This window comes from Hyla sarda, chromosome 1 (genome assembly GCF_029499605.1).
Source record: "Hyla sarda isolate aHylSar1 chromosome 1, aHylSar1.hap1, whole genome shotgun sequence".
NCBI classification, from domain to species: domain Eukaryota; kingdom Metazoa; phylum Chordata; class Amphibia; order Anura; family Hylidae; genus Hyla; species Hyla sarda.
The window spans coordinates 602,979,252-602,997,044 of record NC_079189.1 but is presented as its reverse complement, the minus strand read 5'-3'; the positions used below and the strand labels follow the sequence as shown (position 1 = coordinate 602,997,044).

Genomic DNA, 17,793 nt, shown 5'->3' with positions numbered 1-17,793 from the left:
GGACCCCGGGGATCGCCGCTGCGGCACCCCGCCATCATTACTGCACAGAGCGAGTTGACGGGCGATACAGGGGCCGGAGCAGCGTGACATCATGGCTCCGCCCCTCATGACATCACGGCCCATCCCCTTAATGCAAGTCTATGGCAGGGGGCGTGACGACCACCACGCCCCTCCCATGGACTTGTATTGACGGGGGCGGGCCGTGACATCACGAGGGGCGGAGCCGTGACGTAACGATGCTCCGGCCCCTGTATCACCCGTCATTACGTGCAGAGCGATCTTGCTCTGCGCAGTAATGATAGCGGGGTGCTGCAGCAGCGATCCCCGAGGTCCCCAACAGCGGGACCCCGGCGATCTGACATCTTATCCCCTATCCTTTGGATAGGGGATAAGATGTCTAGGGGCGGAGTACCCCTTTAAAGGGAGAGATTCATCAAGACCTGTGCTGAGGAAAAGTTGACCAGTTGCCCATAGCAACCAATCAGATCGCTTCTTTCGTTTTCCAGAGGCCTTTTCAAAAAGGGAGCTGATTGGTTGCTATGGGCAACTGGTCAACTTTTCCTCTGCACAAGTTTTGATGAATCTCCCCCATAGTTGTTTTCTACTATTTGACATAAAAAAAATAAACAATTCTCTGAGTTCTATTACCTCCCTCATCCCCTCATGGAAAACCTCAATAATTCTAATAAACTAAAATATCTTTTTTTTTCATCAAATATATATAGGATTAGGAAAAAAAAGCACTCTCTTTAGTCCTGCACAAACAGTACGTGTCCAGGAAATGGACAGAACATAGTCACCATATGTTGTGCATTTAAATCAATGAGCCTGACAGAAACACGTCGGGCTGTGTCGTCATCCCTTTCTGACAAGTGACATATAGCCCAATGTGGGGCAGAGGACGACATTTGCACTTGGCCTAATACAGTACAAGAGGGAAAGCTTTAGATTTGTTAATAGTATGTATTTAAGAAAAAAAAAAAAGTCTTTCATCAACTGCCAATAGCTCCTCTTTTAAGAATATGTGATTTGTGAGTAAAACATTTTCCACACTCCTAACATAGATGTATTTTTTTTTCTTTGAGTGCAATTGAAGTTGACTTTTGGGTAAAAGATTTTGTATATGTGGTACATACTAGTAACTCCCCTTTGTATATTTCATGATGTTTAACAAGATCTTGTTTATTAGTTAAACATTTCCCACATTCTGGGCGTGAAGATGACCTGTGTGACGTTTCCGATGTTTAATAAGGTATGATTTTTTAGTAAAACATTTCCCACATTCTGGGCATGAAAGTAGGTTCTCCCCTATGTGATTTCTCTGATGTGAAGTAAGATCTGGTTTCCGAGTAAAACATTTCCCACATTCTGAACATGAAAATGGCTTCTCCCCTGTGTGAGTTCTCTGATGTATAACAAGATTTGCTTTTTGAGCAAAACATTTGCCACATTCTGAGCATGAAAATGGTTTCTCCCCTGTGTGAGTTTTTTGATGTTTGTTAAATTTTGATTTCAGAGTGAAACATTTTTCGCATTTTGGGCATGAGTATAGCGTCTTTCCAGTGTGGGTTCTTTGATGTAGCACAACAGTTGATTTCTGAGCAAAGCATTTTCCACATTCTGGGCATGAAAATGGCTTTTCCCCTGTGTGGGTTCTGTTATGTTGAACAAGATCTAGTTTCCGAGCAAAAGATTTCCCACATTCTCTGCATGAAAATGGCTTCTCCCCTGTGTGAATCCTCTGATGTTCAACAAGATTTGATTTCATGCTAAAACATTTTCCACATTCAGAGCATAGAAATGGCTTCTCCCCTGTGTGGATTTTGTTATGTTTAATAAGGTGGGATTTCTGGGTAAAACATTTTCCACATTCTGAGCATGAAAATGGCCTTTCTCCTGTGTGACTTCTTTGATGTTCAACAAGAATTGATTTTTGAGTAAAACTTTTCCCACATTCTGAACATGAAAATAGTTTCTCCCCTGTGTGAATCCTTTGATGTTTAACAAGTGTCGATTTCATAGTAAAACATTTTCCACAATTTTGGCATGAAAATGGCTTCTCCCCTGTGTGGGTTCCTTGATGTAGAATAAGAGTTGTTTCCTCCTGGCTGTGAAGGGCTGAGGGTGTATCTGGGATAATGGAATGTTCTTCATATGTATCTTGTGTGATATCATCATCTGCTTTATAATATGAAGATATAAGATTCTCCTCTGATCTCCCGGTACTGTCATCTGTCAAGGATAAAACAGATTTGAGTAATTTACAAATTGTTTTATTTATAAATTTATACATTTTGCATATTTTTATAGTTGGTCTTTTTATGCAACATTCCTAATACAACACTATATACGCACAGAATTCTACCAGAATTTGAAATCCGTCTCCCCATCCCTATAGTCTGATTTGACCATGAATTCTCTCCCTTGTATGTCTCAGTAACACTGATGGTACTAAAAGGTCCACTGAGTTCCAAATACTACACAATGTAACCAAGTATGACTCTCGTTGTATGCCAAGTCTCTAGTTGTATGCAATGGCTCTAAGAATCTATCTTTTGTCCTGTTGTGTATAGTTTTTCTCTGACTTTCTTACCTCTATCATTCTACACTTGTTCGCTTACAGTAGGGGTCTCTCAACCTTGCGGCCTGCAAGATATTTTGCGGACCCCTGTCCCATCACTGACATCACTGACGTCCCAGCTATACGCCCATAGGAGCGGAGCAGCGTGCAGGAGGAAGCAGGCACTGGCCGGCATGGGAAGTTACCCAGACCCGGGACTCCAGACCCGGGACCTACTGCTATGACTCATAGGCCATCAGTAGAGTAGATCCTGACCCCGGACCGGAGGAGCCGTAATCGGACCACCGAAGTGGGGCAGTACACACACATACAGCCTCCAGCCATATCCTGTATATGGCTAAGGCTGTATGTCTGTGGGGGCCACTGCCTACCTGATGTGGGGGACTTATGCTGCCTACCTAATGTGGGGGAACTGCTGCCTGCCTAATGAGGGGGAACTGCTGCCTACCTAATGTGGGGGAACTATGCTGTCTAACTTATATGAGGGAACTGCTGCCTACCTAATGTGGGGGAACTATGCTGTCTATCAAAAAGAGTGACTGAAAGGGAACCTTTAAAACATACTTGAACTATGCTGTCTACCTAATGTGAGGGAACTGCTTGTTACTTGGCCCAGCCTCTTCCTCCAGAGGCCCCCCAGATCATTTGAGTTTGAGACCCCTGGCTTACAAGTATCTCTTAAACCTTCCCCTTCAATGGCTTATATATAAATTATGACAGGAAGGTAGTTAAAAGGTCCACAGGATAAAGGATAAGTGTCTGATTGCAGGGGGGGTTTAACCTCTGGGACCCCCCCAAAATCTCCTGAAAGGGACCCGGCATGCAGACTACATGCGCTCCATTCATTTATATGGGAACGCCATAGATACCCAAGTACAGCAGTCAGGTCTCTTTGGGGGATTCCATACAGAATATAGCATGCACCATAGCAGGGCCCTCTCAGGAGATCGTGTGGGTTCCGATCGGTTGAAATCCTCTTGATCAGACACTTATCCCCTATCCTGTCATTGATTAAAATTTGGAATTGGTTAAAATAAAATTTCACCACTTTGGTTTAATTTCTGTGAAAAATTTCACCACCTTGCTTTAATTTCACTTTGCTTTGCTTTCATTTCTGTGAAAAACCTAAATCATGTTTGGAATGGAGCAGTTTTTTCTTTTTAATGTGGTGATTTATAGGGGTTTCTAGCATATAGGCCTCTCAAATCCACTTCAGAAATGAAATGGTACCTAAAAAGAAACTGATTTAGGAAAATTTCATGAACATTTGCTACTAAGTTCTAAGCCAAAAAAATTATAATTTATAATTAAAGTAAATTGACATTAACCGAATGATGGCATATCGTAAATGTGAATTATTAACTCATATGTGTTATGTATTTAATTTGCAAAAAGGGAGAAAATTAAAAACCTGAAGAAAAAAAATGCTATTTTGGTTTTCCAAATGTTTGCTAAATGATAAAAAATATATATATATATATATATATATATATATATATATATATATATATATATATATATATATAGTAATAAAATATAATTTATCAGTAACATAAAGTACAATGTATCATGAAAAAAACAAACAAGGCCCAAATACTAAGAATCACTTAGATAAGTTAAACCATCGGATTGGAAAAATGGGCCTTGGTCTTTTAAAGGGGTTCTCCGGTGCTTAGACATCTTATCCCCTATCCAAAGGATAGGGGATAAGATGCCTGATCGTGGGAACCACGCCGCTGGGGACCCCCGTCTTGCATCTTGCACACGGCAACCCGTTTGTAATCAGTCCCCGGAGCCTGTTCGCTTCGGGTCTGATTACCGGCGACCACAGGGCCGGCGGCATGTGACGTCACGCCTCCGCCCCCCGTGTGACATCCGGCTCCGCCCCTCAATGCAAGCCTACGGGAGGGGGCGTGATAGCTGTCACGCCCCCTCCCATAGGCTTGCATTGAGGGGAGGAGCGTGATGTAACACTGGGGCGGAGGCGTGACGTCACACGCCGCCGGCCCTGTGGTCGCCGGTAATGAGAACCGAAGCGAACCGGCTCCGGGGACTAATTACAAACGGGGTGCCGCGTGCAAGATCACGGGGGTCCCCAGCGGCGGGACTCCCGCGATCAGGCATCTTATGCCCTATCCTTTGGATAGGGGATAAGATGTCTAAGCACCGGAGAACCCCTTTAAAGGGGTACTCCACTGCTCAAGAGTTTGGAACAAACTGTTCCAAACGCTGGAGCCGATGCAGGGAGCTTGTGACATCATAGCCCCACCCCCCATGATGACATGCCCCCCCTCAATGCAAGTCTAAGGGAGGGGGCATAACGGCCGCCACGCCCCCTCCCATAGACTTAAATTGAGGGGGTGGGGCATAACATCATGAGGAGCGGGGCTATGACGTCACGAGCTCCCGGCACCGGCTCGAGCATTCAGAACAATTTGTTCTAAATGCTAAGCAGATACCCCTTTAAAGGGTTACCCAGTTGCTAGACATCTTATCCCTTATCCAAACGATAGGGGATAAGATGTCTGATCGCGGGGTCTGGCAGCAGGGACCCCCGCGATCTCCGTGCAGACACCCGGCATTCTGAACATTATGTTCAGAATGCTGGAATTGGTAGGCGTGGTCTGATCCACAGGATAGGGGATAGATTTTAAATCGCTGGGGCCCCCCGTGATCTCCTGTTTGGAGCCCCGGCTCTCCTGTAGAGCGGAGCTTCACGGCCCCTCCATATCTCTCTATGAGAGAGCCGAAGATAGCCGAGGGCTCTCCCATAGAGATAAATGGAGAGGGCGTGGTGGCCCCTGCTTCGGTCGGGAGTTGTGACGCGCCGCTCCACTGAAGTGCCCGGGCTCCATGCAAGAGATCGCAGGGGGGCCCCAGCGTTCGGACCCCCTTGCGATCTAAAACTTATGAAATTATTCCATGAGACTAATCCTTTAACCCCTTAAGGACGCAGACAATTTTATTTTTACGCTTTCGTTTTTTCCTCCTCCCCTTCAAAAAATCATAACTCTTTTATATTTTCATCCACAGACTAGTATGAGGGCTTGTTTTTTGCGCAACCAGTTGTCCGTTGTAATGCCATCACTCACTTTACCATAAAATGTATGGCGCAACCAAAAAAATACTATTTGTGTGGGTAAATTAAAAAGAAAACCGCAATTTTACAAATTTTGGAAGGTTTTGTTTTCACGCCGTACAATTTATGGTAAAATTACATGTGTTTTTTATTCTCTGGGTCAATACGATTATAATGATACCCATGATTATAACTTTTCTATTACTGTTGCGCTTAAAAAAAAAATCGCAAACTTTTTAACCAAATTAGTACGTTTAAAACCCCCTATTTTGAAGACCTATAACTTTTTCATTTTTCCGTATAAGGTATGCGGGCTCATTTTTTGCACCGTGATCTGTACTTTTTATTAATACCATATTTGCTTATATAAAACTTTTATTACATTTTTTATAAAATTTTTTTGGAATAAAATGTTATAAAAAAAGCAGCTATTTTGGACTTTTTTTTTTTTTTAATTCACGCCGTTCACCGTACGGTATCATTAACATTTTATTTTGATAGTTCAGATATTTACGCACGAGGCGATACCAAATATGTATATAAAATAATTTTTTTACACTTTTTGGGGGTAAAATAGTAAAAATGGGACAATTTATGTTTTTATTGGGGGAGGTGGTTTTTCAAATTTTTTTAACTTTATTTTTTTACTTTTTTTTATTTCATTTTTACACTCTTATAGTCCCCATAGGGGACTATTTATAGCAACCATTCGATTGCTAATCCTGTTCACTGCTATGTATAGGACACAGCACTGATCAGCATTATCGGTCATCTTCTGCTCTGGTCTGCGGGAAGGCAGATCAGAGCAGAAGACTCCCGGAAGACAGCGGAGGCAGGTGAGGGGACCACCGGCTGCCGTGCTGGATGATCGTATCACCACGGCAGCGCTGCTGGCGATCCGATCATCCTGTTAAGTGATCGCGATGCTGCAGATGCTGTGATCTGTATTGATCATGGCATCTGAGGGGTTAATGGCGGACATCCGCGGGATCGCGGATGTCTTCCATTATGGGCGCGTCCCTGGCTGCAATCAGAAGCCGGGACCTGCTACGCATGATCCGGGCATCGCTCCGATGCCTGCGGTTATGCTCAGGACGTAAATGTACGTGATGGTGCGTACATTTACGTCCTGCGTTGTTAAGGGGTTAAGCAACTTTCTAAATAGTCTTCATAAAAATATATCCTACTATTTAGCTGAGAAAGATACAATTTACCCCACAGACTTTCTGATGTTAGAGATAGTAAGGAGGTGGTTAATCACCAACTCAGATTGTCGATTAGCGTGGATAATTAGAATGCTTTGAGGGAAGATCCACACATGCTGTAGATAGAGAGGAGAGCACATACAAGGCAGTCTACAGGACAGAATAGATTAGGCTGTGCACAATAAGAGAAAATAACCCACAGGGCGAACTATAGCGGCTGTATATGCACCAGTATAAGAACATGGCAAGAATAAAGAGAAATAAGATGGGCGTTTATAGCTTTTGATCTACTCTCTTTTAGTATAAAAAATTCCCATCATTCACAGCACACAACTACCCATCGCACATATAGAAATCTACTTGCTAGCTACATTTTGTATACAGTCAGCACTGTCCCCAATCTCTTCCATCTCATGAACAAATCAGGTTGCTAAACATTATAAAGAGACTCATGAACGTGCGCTCGAAAAGTATAGCCCCCTAATCCTCCTAACAAAAGTGGAGCCAATTTTGGCACAAATTTTTTTTCTTCAGCTTTTCTCTATACTTGAATATCTTGGGACAATATCACACAGATTTTTTGTCCATGCCAACCTTATGCTCTAAACCTACAGCGTGTGAGGACCCTATTATAAGCCTATTTTGCCTCCTTTATTTCTACACTATCTAGTAATCCAAAACGAGCCTTTGCTCCCTCACACTCCCAAAGTGCAGGGGCCTATCACACATCCCCAGACTGAAGACATGGACACCAATTGTATAGGTCACTTAGGCAGCACTTGGCATGAAACTATTGTAGACTGTACAAGTAGCATCGATCCCCTTCCCTCTTGGTCACGCTCACCATTTGACCCAATAACAGCAGACGTCCTCTCCTCTTCTCGTCCTACTAAGTGCATTAGGGATTCTATTGCCACACACTTTGCCCAGTGCCCCTTCCTGGCTGTCAATAATCACCCAACAACAACTTTTTACATTTTTAATTCTGGTGTCTCCCTCACAAATTGTTATAACTCAGTTACTGAATATTTTGGTTTCCCACAATTCAACAGAAAAGTGATTGCAGTTCGTGACAGAGAATAATCTGCGAGTGTTCTCCACAAGTGGATACTACTCACCTGGACATGTAGCAATGTCCTCTTTATACTGTTCATCACCGCTCACATCTGTCTCTTCTTCTTCTTCTTCTTTTACCCTTATGTCTAGCGCATTAATTTGGATCAGATCTTTCCCTGTAGTAATGTCCCCCTTATACTGCTCATCACCGCTCACATCTGTCTCATCTTCTTCCTTTATGTCTGTAGCATTAATATAGATCAGATCTTTTCCTGTAGGAATGTCCTCCTTATACTGCTCATCACAGCTCACATCTGTCTCCTCTTCTTCCTTTATAGGACGGGGACACCTCTCTGGGGCTGTTCTCTTACTGGATCTGACTGTAGGGAACACATACAGAGACTGAATTCATTCTTTACATACAAATAATGAGAGGACGTGTGTATATAGTCATGTCTATTACCTGCTGATGTGAGGGGCTGCTGATCCTCCATCATCACCTGATCCTTGTACTGATCCTTGTGTCCTTCTACATACTCCCACTCCTCCATGGAGAAATACACCGCCACGTCCTGACACCTTATAGGAACCTGACACACAATGATACAGTCATCACCCCGACCCCTCCAGTGGTGTTACTGTATAATGTCCCAGCATTCCCAGCAGTGTCACCTCTCCAGTCATCACCAGACCCCTCCATTACTGTATAATGTCCCAGCATTCCCAGCAGTGTCACCTCTCCAGTCATCACCAGACCCCTCCGTTACTGTATAATGTCCCAGCAGTGTCACCTCTCCAGTCATCACCAGACCCCTCCATTACTGTATAATGTCCCAGCATTCCCAGCAGTGTCACCTCTCCAGTCATCAGACCCCTCCATTACTGTATAATGTCCCAGCATTCCCAGCAGTGTCACCTCTCGAGTCATCAGACCCCTCCATTACTGTATAATGTCTCAGCATTCCCAGCAGTGTCACCTCTCCTGTCATCACCAGACCCCTCCATTACTGTATAATGTCCCAGCATTCCCAGCAGTGTCACCTCTCCAGTCATCACCAGACCCCTCCATTACTGTATAATGTCCCAGCATTCCCAGCAGTGTCACCTCTCCAGTCATCACCAGACCCTCCATTACTGTATAATGTCCCAGCATTCCCAGCAGTGTCACCTCTCCAGTCATCACCAGACCCCTCCATTACTGTATAATGTCCCAGCAGTGTCACCTCTCCAGTCATCACCAGACTCCTCCATTACTGTATAATGTCCCAGCATTCCCAGCAGTGTCACCTCTCCTGTCATCACCAGACCCCTCCATTACTGTATAATGTCCCAGCAGTGTCACCTCTCCTGTCATCACCAGACCCCTCCATTACTGTATAATGTCCCAGCAGTGTCACCTCTCCAGTCATCACCAGACCCCTCCATTACTGTATAATGTCCCAGCATTCCCAGCAGTGTCACCTCTCCAGTCATCACCAGACCCCTCCATTACTATATAATGTTCCAGCATTCCCAGCAGTGTCACCTCTCCAGTCATCACCAGACCCCTCCATTACTGTATAATGTCCCAGCATTCCCAGCAGTGTCACCTCTCCAGTCATCACCAGACCCCTCCATTACTGTATAATGTCCCAGCATTCCCAGCAGTGTCACCTCTCCAGTCATCACCAGACCCCTCCATTACTGTATAATGTCCCAGCAGTGTCACCTCTCCAGTCATCACCAGACCCCTCCATTACTGTATAATGTCCCAGCATTCCCAGCAGTGTCACCTCTCCAGTCATCACCAGACCCCTCCATTACTGTATAATGTCCCAGCAGTGTCACCTCTCCAGTCATCACCAGACCCCTCCATTACTGTATAATGTCCCAGCATTCCCAGCAGTGTCACCTCTCCAGTCATCACCAGACCCCTCCATTACTGTATAATGTCCCAGCATTCCCAGCAGTGTCACCTCTCCAGTCATCACCAGACCCCTCCATTACTGTATAATGTCCCAGCAGTGTCACCTCTCCAGTCATCACCAGACCCCTCCATTACTGTATAATGTCCCAGCATTCCCAGCAGTGTCACCTCTCCAGTCATCACCAGACCCCTCCATTACTGTATAATGTCCCAGCATTCCCAGCAGTGTCACCTCTCCAGTCATCACCAGACCCTCCATTACTGTATAATGTCCCAGCATTCCCAGCAGTGTCACCTCTCCAGTCATCACCAGACCCTCCATTACTGTATAATGTCCCAGCATTCCCAGCAGTGTCACCTCTCCAGTCATCACCAGACCCTCCATTACTGTATAATGTCCCAGCATTCCCAGCAGTGTCACCTCTCCAGTCATCACCAGACCCCTCCATTACTGTATAATGTCCCAGCATTCCCAGCAGTGTCACCTCTCCAGTCATCACCAGACCCCTCCATTACTGTATAATGTCCCAGCATTCCCAGCAGTGTCACCTCTCCAGTCATCACCAGACCCCTCCATTACTGTATAATGTCCCAGCATTCCCAGCAGTGTCACCTCTCCAGTCATCACCAGACCCCTCTATTACTATATAATGTCCCAGCATTCCCAGCAGTGTCACCTCTCCAGTCATCACCAGACCCCTCCATTACTGTATAATGTCCCAGCATTCCCAGCAGTGTCACCTCTCCAGTCATCACCAGACCCCTCCATTACTGTATAATGTCCCAGCAGGGTCACCTCTCCAGTCATCACCAGACCCCTCCATTACTGTATAATGTCCCAGCATTCCCAGCAGTGTCACCTCTCCAGTCATCACCAGACCCCTCCATTACTGTATAATGTCCCAGCATTCCCAGCAGTGTCACCTCTCCAGTCATCACCAGACCCCTCCATTACTGTATAATGTCCCAGCATTCCCAGCAGTGTCACCTCTCCAGTCATCACCAGACCCCTCCATTACTGTATAATGTCCCAGCAGGGTCACCTCTCCAGTCATCACCAGACCCCTCCATTACTGTATAATGTCCCAGCAGTGTCACCTCTCCAGCCATCACCAGAGCCCTCCATTACTGTATAATGTCCCAGCAGTGTCACCTCTCCAGTCATCACCAGACCCCTCCATTACTGTATAATGTCCCAGCATTCCCAGCAGTGTCACCTCTCCAGTCATCACCAGACCCCTCCATTACTGTATAATGTCCCAGCAGTGTCACCTCTCCAGTCATCACCAGACCCCTCCATTACTGTATAATGTCCCAGCATTCCCAGCAGTGTCACCTCTCCAGTCATCACCAGACCCCTCCATTACTGTATAATGTCCCAGCATTCCCCGCAGTGTCACCTCTCCAGTCATCACCAGACCCCTCCATTACTGTATAATGTCCCAGCATTCCCAGCAGTGTCACCTCTCCAGTCATCACCAGACCCCTCCATTACTGTATAATGTCCCAGCAGTGTCACCTCTCCAGTCATCACCAGACCCCTCCATAACTGTATAATGTCCCAGCAGATCAGTTATATCCTATCCTCATAATGTGTATTTGTGGACAACCCCCATAAAAAACGAAATAAGAAGGTGGTGAGTGATGGCTGCTCTCCTTAAAGGGGTACTCCGGTGCTTAGACATCTAATCCCCTATCCAAAGGACAGGGGATAAGATGCCTGATCGTGGGAGTCCCGCCGCTCAGGACCCCGTGATCTTGCACGTGGCACCCCGTTTATAATCAGTCCCCGTTTGGATAGGGGATAAGATGTCTAAGCACCGGAGTACCCCTTTAACCTCTTAAGGACTTAGGGTGTACCTGTACGCCCTAAGCCCGGTGTGAAAAACGGGGTCACGACTATAGCCGGGACCCTGGGCTAACAGCGTGCGGCACCGATCATTGTACTGCACGCTGTTAACCCTTCAGACGCGGTGATCAAAGTTGACCGCCGCGTCTGAAAATGAAAGTAAACGGTTCCCGGCAGCTCAGTCGGGCTGATCGGGACATCGCGATAAAATCTCAATGTTCCGATCAGCTGGGACGCAGGCGGAGGTCTCCTTACCTGTCCCCGCCGCGCCCGATCGTCGATTGATTGCTCCAAGCCTGAGCTACAGGCTTGAGCAATCGAGCCCCTATCTGACTCATCCGTGCAAAGCTATGGCTTTGCAGGGATCAGCATACGAGATCAGTGTGTGCAGTGTTATAGGTCCCTATGGGACCTATAACACTGCAAAAAAAAGTGGGGAAAAAAAAGTTAACAAAGGTCATTTAACCCCTTCCCTATTAAAAGTTTGAATCACCCCCCTTTTCCCATAAAAAAACTGTGTAAAAAAAAAAAGTAAATAAACATATGTGATATCGCCGCGTGCGAAAATGTCCGAACTATAAAAATATATTGTTAATTAAACCGCACGGTCAATGGCGTACGCGCAAAAAAATTCCAAAGTGCAAAATAGTGTATTTTTGGTCACTTTTTATATCATGAAAAAATGACTAAAAAGCGATCAAAAAGTCAGATCAATATAAAAATGGTACAGATAAAAAAATGAGTCCTCATACCGGCCCGTACGCGGAAAAATAAAAAAAGTTATAGGGGTCAGAAGATGAGAATTTTTAACATATACATTTTCCTGCATGTAGTTATGATTTTTTCCAGAAGTGCGACAAAATCAAACCTATATAAGTAGGGGATCATTTTAACCATATGGACCTACAGAATAAAGATAAGGTGTCATTTTTACCGAAAAATATACTGCGTAGAAACGGAAGCCTCCAAAATTTACAAAATGAAATTTTTTCTTCAAATTTTGTCGCACAATTATGTTTTTTTCCATGGATTTTTTGGTAAAATGACTGATGTCACTGCAAAGTAGAATTGGTGGCACAAAAAATAAGCCATCATATGGATTTTTAGGTGCAAAATTGAAAGCGTTATGATTTTTAGAAAGTGATGAGGAAAAAATGAAAATGCAAAAATGGAAAAACGCTGAGTCCTTAAGGGGTTAAATGCTGCAATCAAGGCACACTCACTAGGAAGCCTATCTAACTGATTAATGATATGTAATTGCATTTTATATAAAACAAAAATTAAGATTCACCAAAAATAGGGATGCACCAAAAGGAAAATTTTGGACCAAAACCGAAAATTTAGGCTGTGCTTCGCAAAAAAAACCGAAAATGCATTGCCCCGCCCCCTTTTTTAATATAGTTTTTATATAACTTTCTTATTTTTCCACATACGACGATGTATGAGGGGTATTTTTGGACTTATAATTTTTTTTTTATGTTTACGCCATTCACCATATGGGATCATTAACATAATGTTTTTATGTACCAACGTTTACGCATCCGGCGATACCAAATATGTTTTATTTACATTTTTTACAGAGTTTTTTTTAAAATAGGAAAAGAGGTGGATTTTTTATTTTATTTATTTTTTTATTGCGGGACTAGCTTATTCACTTTTATTAAAACATTTTACTTTTTTTAAACACTTTTATAGTCCCCACGGGGGACTATATATTTAGCAATCTTTAGATTACTGATACAGATCAGTGCTATGCATAGGCATAACACTGATCAATGTTATCTGTGATCTACTCCTCTGGTCTGCTTGATTGCAGACGAGAGAAGAAGACCCCATGCTGGCAGCAGGAGGCAGGTGAGGGACCTCCGTGCTGCGGGCGATCAGATCAGATCAGCCACTGGAACCGCCACAGATGCCGTGAGCAATAATGATCATGACATCTGAGGGGTTAATGGCGGACATCAGCGCTGATGTCCACCATTACCGATGGGCCCCTGGCTGCTAAAAGCATCTAGGACCCACAGGCTATGATGCGAGCGCAGCTCGGGCACTCGCGTCATAGCCGCGGCGGGAAAATGCATCAGCCGAAAATGCAGAAAGGGGCATTTTCGGATGGTAACTTTCGGCGGCCAGAATTTCGGTGCATCCCTGGAAAAAATAATATACCCTCTAGATTATGGGAAAAAAAAGATAGGAGGAAAAAGTTAAATTGGCTGTGTCATCGCGTTACGCACATCGCGGATCGGGTTGACAGGTTGCTGGGCGGGGCTGGAGAGGACCCAGTGGTCATGGTACATATCGGCACCAATGACAAAGTAAGAGGTAGGTGGAGTGTCCTTAAAAATGATTTCAGGGACTTAGGCCGGAAGCTTAAGGCAAGGACCTCCAAGGTAATATTTTCTGAAAAATTACCTGTACTATGAGCCGCACCAGAGAGGCAGCGGGAGATTAGGGAGGTAAACAAGTGGCTCAGAAGCTGGTGTAGGAAGGAGAGGTTTGGGTTCAAATCGCGATTCGATTGCAAAAAACGCGATTCGATTGCTTTTGCGATATATCGCGCAGCCCATATATATATATATATATATATATATATATATATATATATATTTATATTTATTAGTATAAAAGGGTCCTGGATGCATTTTTAGAGAATAATAACATCGCTGGTTATGTATATTAGATTTATAGGGACAAAAGGTTGATCCAGGGATTTATTCTGATGTCATATTTGGAGTCGGGAAGGAATGTTACTATATATTTATATTTATTTACTTTTTAAATATCATTTTAACATAGGTAAGACAACCTTCCATTTTAATACGATGCACTTCTCAATAAATCACAGTTACAAAAAAAAAACACTAGTATATAAGGAGAAAATATTATTACCATACATATTAACATCAAACTGTTACTGACCAAATCCTGTATACAGAGACCAATATTACCAATAATCCCAGTATACAAGGAGGAATATTATTACCATACATATGACATCGTACTGTTACTGACCAAACCCTGTATACTGACCAATAATCCCAGTATACAGGGAGGAATATTATTACCATACATATGACATCATACTGTTACTGACCAAACCCTGTATACGGAGACCAATATTACCAATCATACCAGTATACAGGGAGGAATATTATTACCATACATATTACCATCATACTGTTACTGATCAAATACTGTATACTTAGACCAATATTACCAATAATCCCAGTATACAAGGAGGAATATTATCACCATGCATATGACATGATACTGTTACTGACCAAATCCTGTATACGGAGACCAATATTACCAATAATACCAGTATACAAGGAGGAATATTATTACCATACATATTACCATCATACTGTTACTGATCAAATCCTGTATACGGAGACCAATATTACCAATAATACCAGTATACAAGGAGGAATATTATCACCATACATATTACCATCATACTGTTACTGACCAAATCCTGTATACAGAGACCAATATTACCAATAATACCAGTATACAAGGAGGAATATTATTACCATACATATTAGCATCATACTGTTACTGACCAAATCCTGTATACTGAGACCAATATTACCAATAATACCAGTATACAAGGAGGAATATTATCACCATACATATTACCATCATACTGTTACTGACCAAATCCTGTATACGGAGACCAATATTACCAATAATAGCAATATACAAGGAGGAAATATTATCAATCTACATATTACCATCATACTGTAATTGACCAAATCCTGTATACTGATATTACCAGTATATAATGAGGACTGATGAGGGGGAGATTTATCTAAACCTGTCCAGAGGAAAAGTTGCCCATAGCAACTATTACTTCTTTCATTTTTCAGAGGCCTTTTCAAAAATGAAAGAAGAGATCTGATTGGTTGCTATGGGCAACTCAGTAATGCTATTTCTAGACAGGTTTTGATAAATCTCCCCCCATATGTCTGATAAACACGCATACACTACTGATACACCCATTATTACCCTAAAAACCCAGTGGAACAGCCCAGCCCCTCCGAACCTGTCTACCTGTCCTTTGCTTACAGGACCTGCGATGATGTCACAGTCATGTGATCAGTCACATGGAGAAAGAGGAGGAGGAGTCACATGATCAGGGGCTGCTGCTCTAGGCTCATCTGCTCAGTGTATGCAGGACTCTGCTGTGCTGGTTGTGATCGCTGCTGGATGAGCTGAAGTTATGTGTATGCAGCAGAGCTGTGTGTGTGTGATGTGCGTGGTGCAGAGCTGTGTATGTGTGTGTTATATATGTCTGCAGCAGAGCTGTGTGTAATGTGCATGTAGCTGAGCTGTATGTGTACACAGTAGAGCTGTATATGTGTAATGTGCATGTAGCTGAGCTGTATGTGTACACAGTAGAGCTGTATATGTGTAATGTACATGTAGCTGAGCTGTATGTGTACACAGTAGAGCTGTATATGTGTAATGTGCATGTAGCTGAGCTGTATGTGTACACAGTAGAGCTGTATATGTGTAATGTACATGTAGCTGAGCTGTATGTGTACACAGTAGAGCTGTATATGTGTAATGTACATGTAGATGAGCTGTATGTGTACACAGTAGAGCTGTATATGTGTAATGTACATGTAGCTGAGCTGTATGTGTACACAGTAGAGCTGTATATGTGTAATGTACATGTAGCTGAGCTGTATGTGTACACAGTAGAGCTGTATATGTGTAATGTACATGTAGCTGAGCTGTATATGTGTACACAGTAGAGCTGCATATGTGTAATGTGCATGTAGCTGAGCTGTATGTGTACACAGTAGGGCTGTATATGTGTAATGTGCATGTAGCTGAGCTGTATGTGTACACAGTAGAGCTGTATATGTGTAATGTACATGTAGCTGAGCTGTATGTGTACACAGTAGTGCTGTATATGTGTAATGTGCATGTAGCTGAGCTGTATGTGTACACAGTAGTGCTGTATATGTGTAATGTGCATGTAGCTGAGCTGTATCTGTACACAGTAGAGCTGTATATGTGTAATGTACATGTAGCTGAGCTGTATGTGTACACAGTAGTGCTGTATATGTGTAATGTGCATGTAGCTGAGCTGTATGTGTACACAGTAGAGCTGTATATGTGTAATGTACATGTAGCTGAGCTGTATGTGTACACAGTAGTGCTGTATATGTGTAATGTGCATGTAGCTGAGCTGTATGTGTACACAGTAGTGCTGTATATGTGTAATGTGCATGTAGCTGAGCTGTATGTGTACACAGTAGTGCTGTATGTGTAATGTGCATGTAGCTGAGCTGTATCTGTACACAGTAGAGCTGTATATGTGTAATGTACATGTAGCTGAGCTGTATGTGTACACAGTAGTGCTGTATATGTGTAATGTGCATGTAGCTGAGCTGTATCTGTACACAGTAGAGCTGTATATGTGTAATGTACATGTAGCTGAGCTGTATGTGTACACAGTAGAGCTGTATATGTGTAATGTACATGTAGCTGAGCTGTATGTGTACACAGTAGAGCTGTATGTGTGTAATGTGCATGTAGCTGAGCTGTATGTGTGCACAGTAGAGCTGTATATGTGTAATGTGCATGTAGCTGAGCTGTATGTGTACACAGTAGAGCTGTATATGTATAATGTACATGTAGCTGAGCTGTATGTGTACACAGTAGAGCTGTATATGTGTAATGTACATGTAGCTGAGCTGTATGTGTACACAGTAGAGCTGTACATGTGTAATGTACATGTAGCTGAGCTGTATGTGTACACAGTAGAGCTGTATATGTGTAATGTACATGTAGCTGAGCTGTATGTGTACACAGTAGAGCTGTATATGTGTAATGTACATGTAGCTGAGCTGTATGTGTACACAGTAGAGCTGTATATGTGTAATGTACATGTAGCTGAGCTGTATGTGTACACAGTAGAGCTGTATATGTGTAATGTACATGTAGCTGAGCTGTACGTGTACACAGTAGAGCTGTATATGTGTAATGTGCATGTAGCTGAGCCGTATGTGTACACAGTAGAGCTGTATATGTGTAATGTACATGTAGCTGGGCTGTATGTGTACACAGTAGAGCTGTATATGTGTAATGTGCATGTAGCTGAGC

The 17,793-nt window shown here is 43.3% G+C and overlaps 1 protein-coding gene across 4 annotated transcripts; it reads right to left on the bottom strand.

The window, feature by feature from the left end:
* Positions 1-274: 274 nt before the first annotated feature.
* On the bottom strand, positions 275-15,760 carry LOC130297055 (zinc finger protein OZF-like). Of its 4 annotated transcripts, none has more exons than XM_056549254.1 (4): positions 15,411-15,431; positions 8,385-8,511; positions 7,984-8,301; positions 275-2,232 (listed from the first exon to the last, which is right to left on the bottom strand). In XM_056549254.1, exons 1-4 carry the CDS (start codon positions 15,414-15,416, stop codon positions 1,190-1,192), a joined length of 1,494 nt encoding a protein of 497 aa, XP_056405229.1. In that variant the 5' UTR covers positions 15,417-15,431; the 3' UTR covers positions 275-1,189. The 4 variants fall into 4 exon arrangements, with proteins under 4 accessions (XP_056405229.1, XP_056405244.1, XP_056405238.1 ...); XM_056549269.1 differs by lacking the exon at positions 15,411-15,431 and adding an exon at positions 15,722-15,760 and having other exon boundaries at positions 276-2,232; XM_056549263.1 differs by lacking the exon at positions 15,411-15,431 and adding an exon at positions 15,685-15,739 and having other exon boundaries at positions 276-2,232.
* Between the last annotated feature and the right edge of the window lie 2,033 nt (positions 15,761-17,793).

Excerpts from the sequence above, each read along its gene's own strand:
- LOC130297055 (XM_056549254.1), bottom strand. Across the intron at positions 8,302-8,384 it reads GCAGCCCCTCACATCAGCAG|TCAGATCCAGTAAGAGAACA; the intron begins GTAATAGACATG and ends TGTTCCCTACAG. Across the intron at positions 2,233-7,983 it reads GGACATTGCTACATGTCCAG|ATGACAGTACCGGGAGATCA; the intron begins GTGAGTAGTATC and ends TATCCTTGACAG.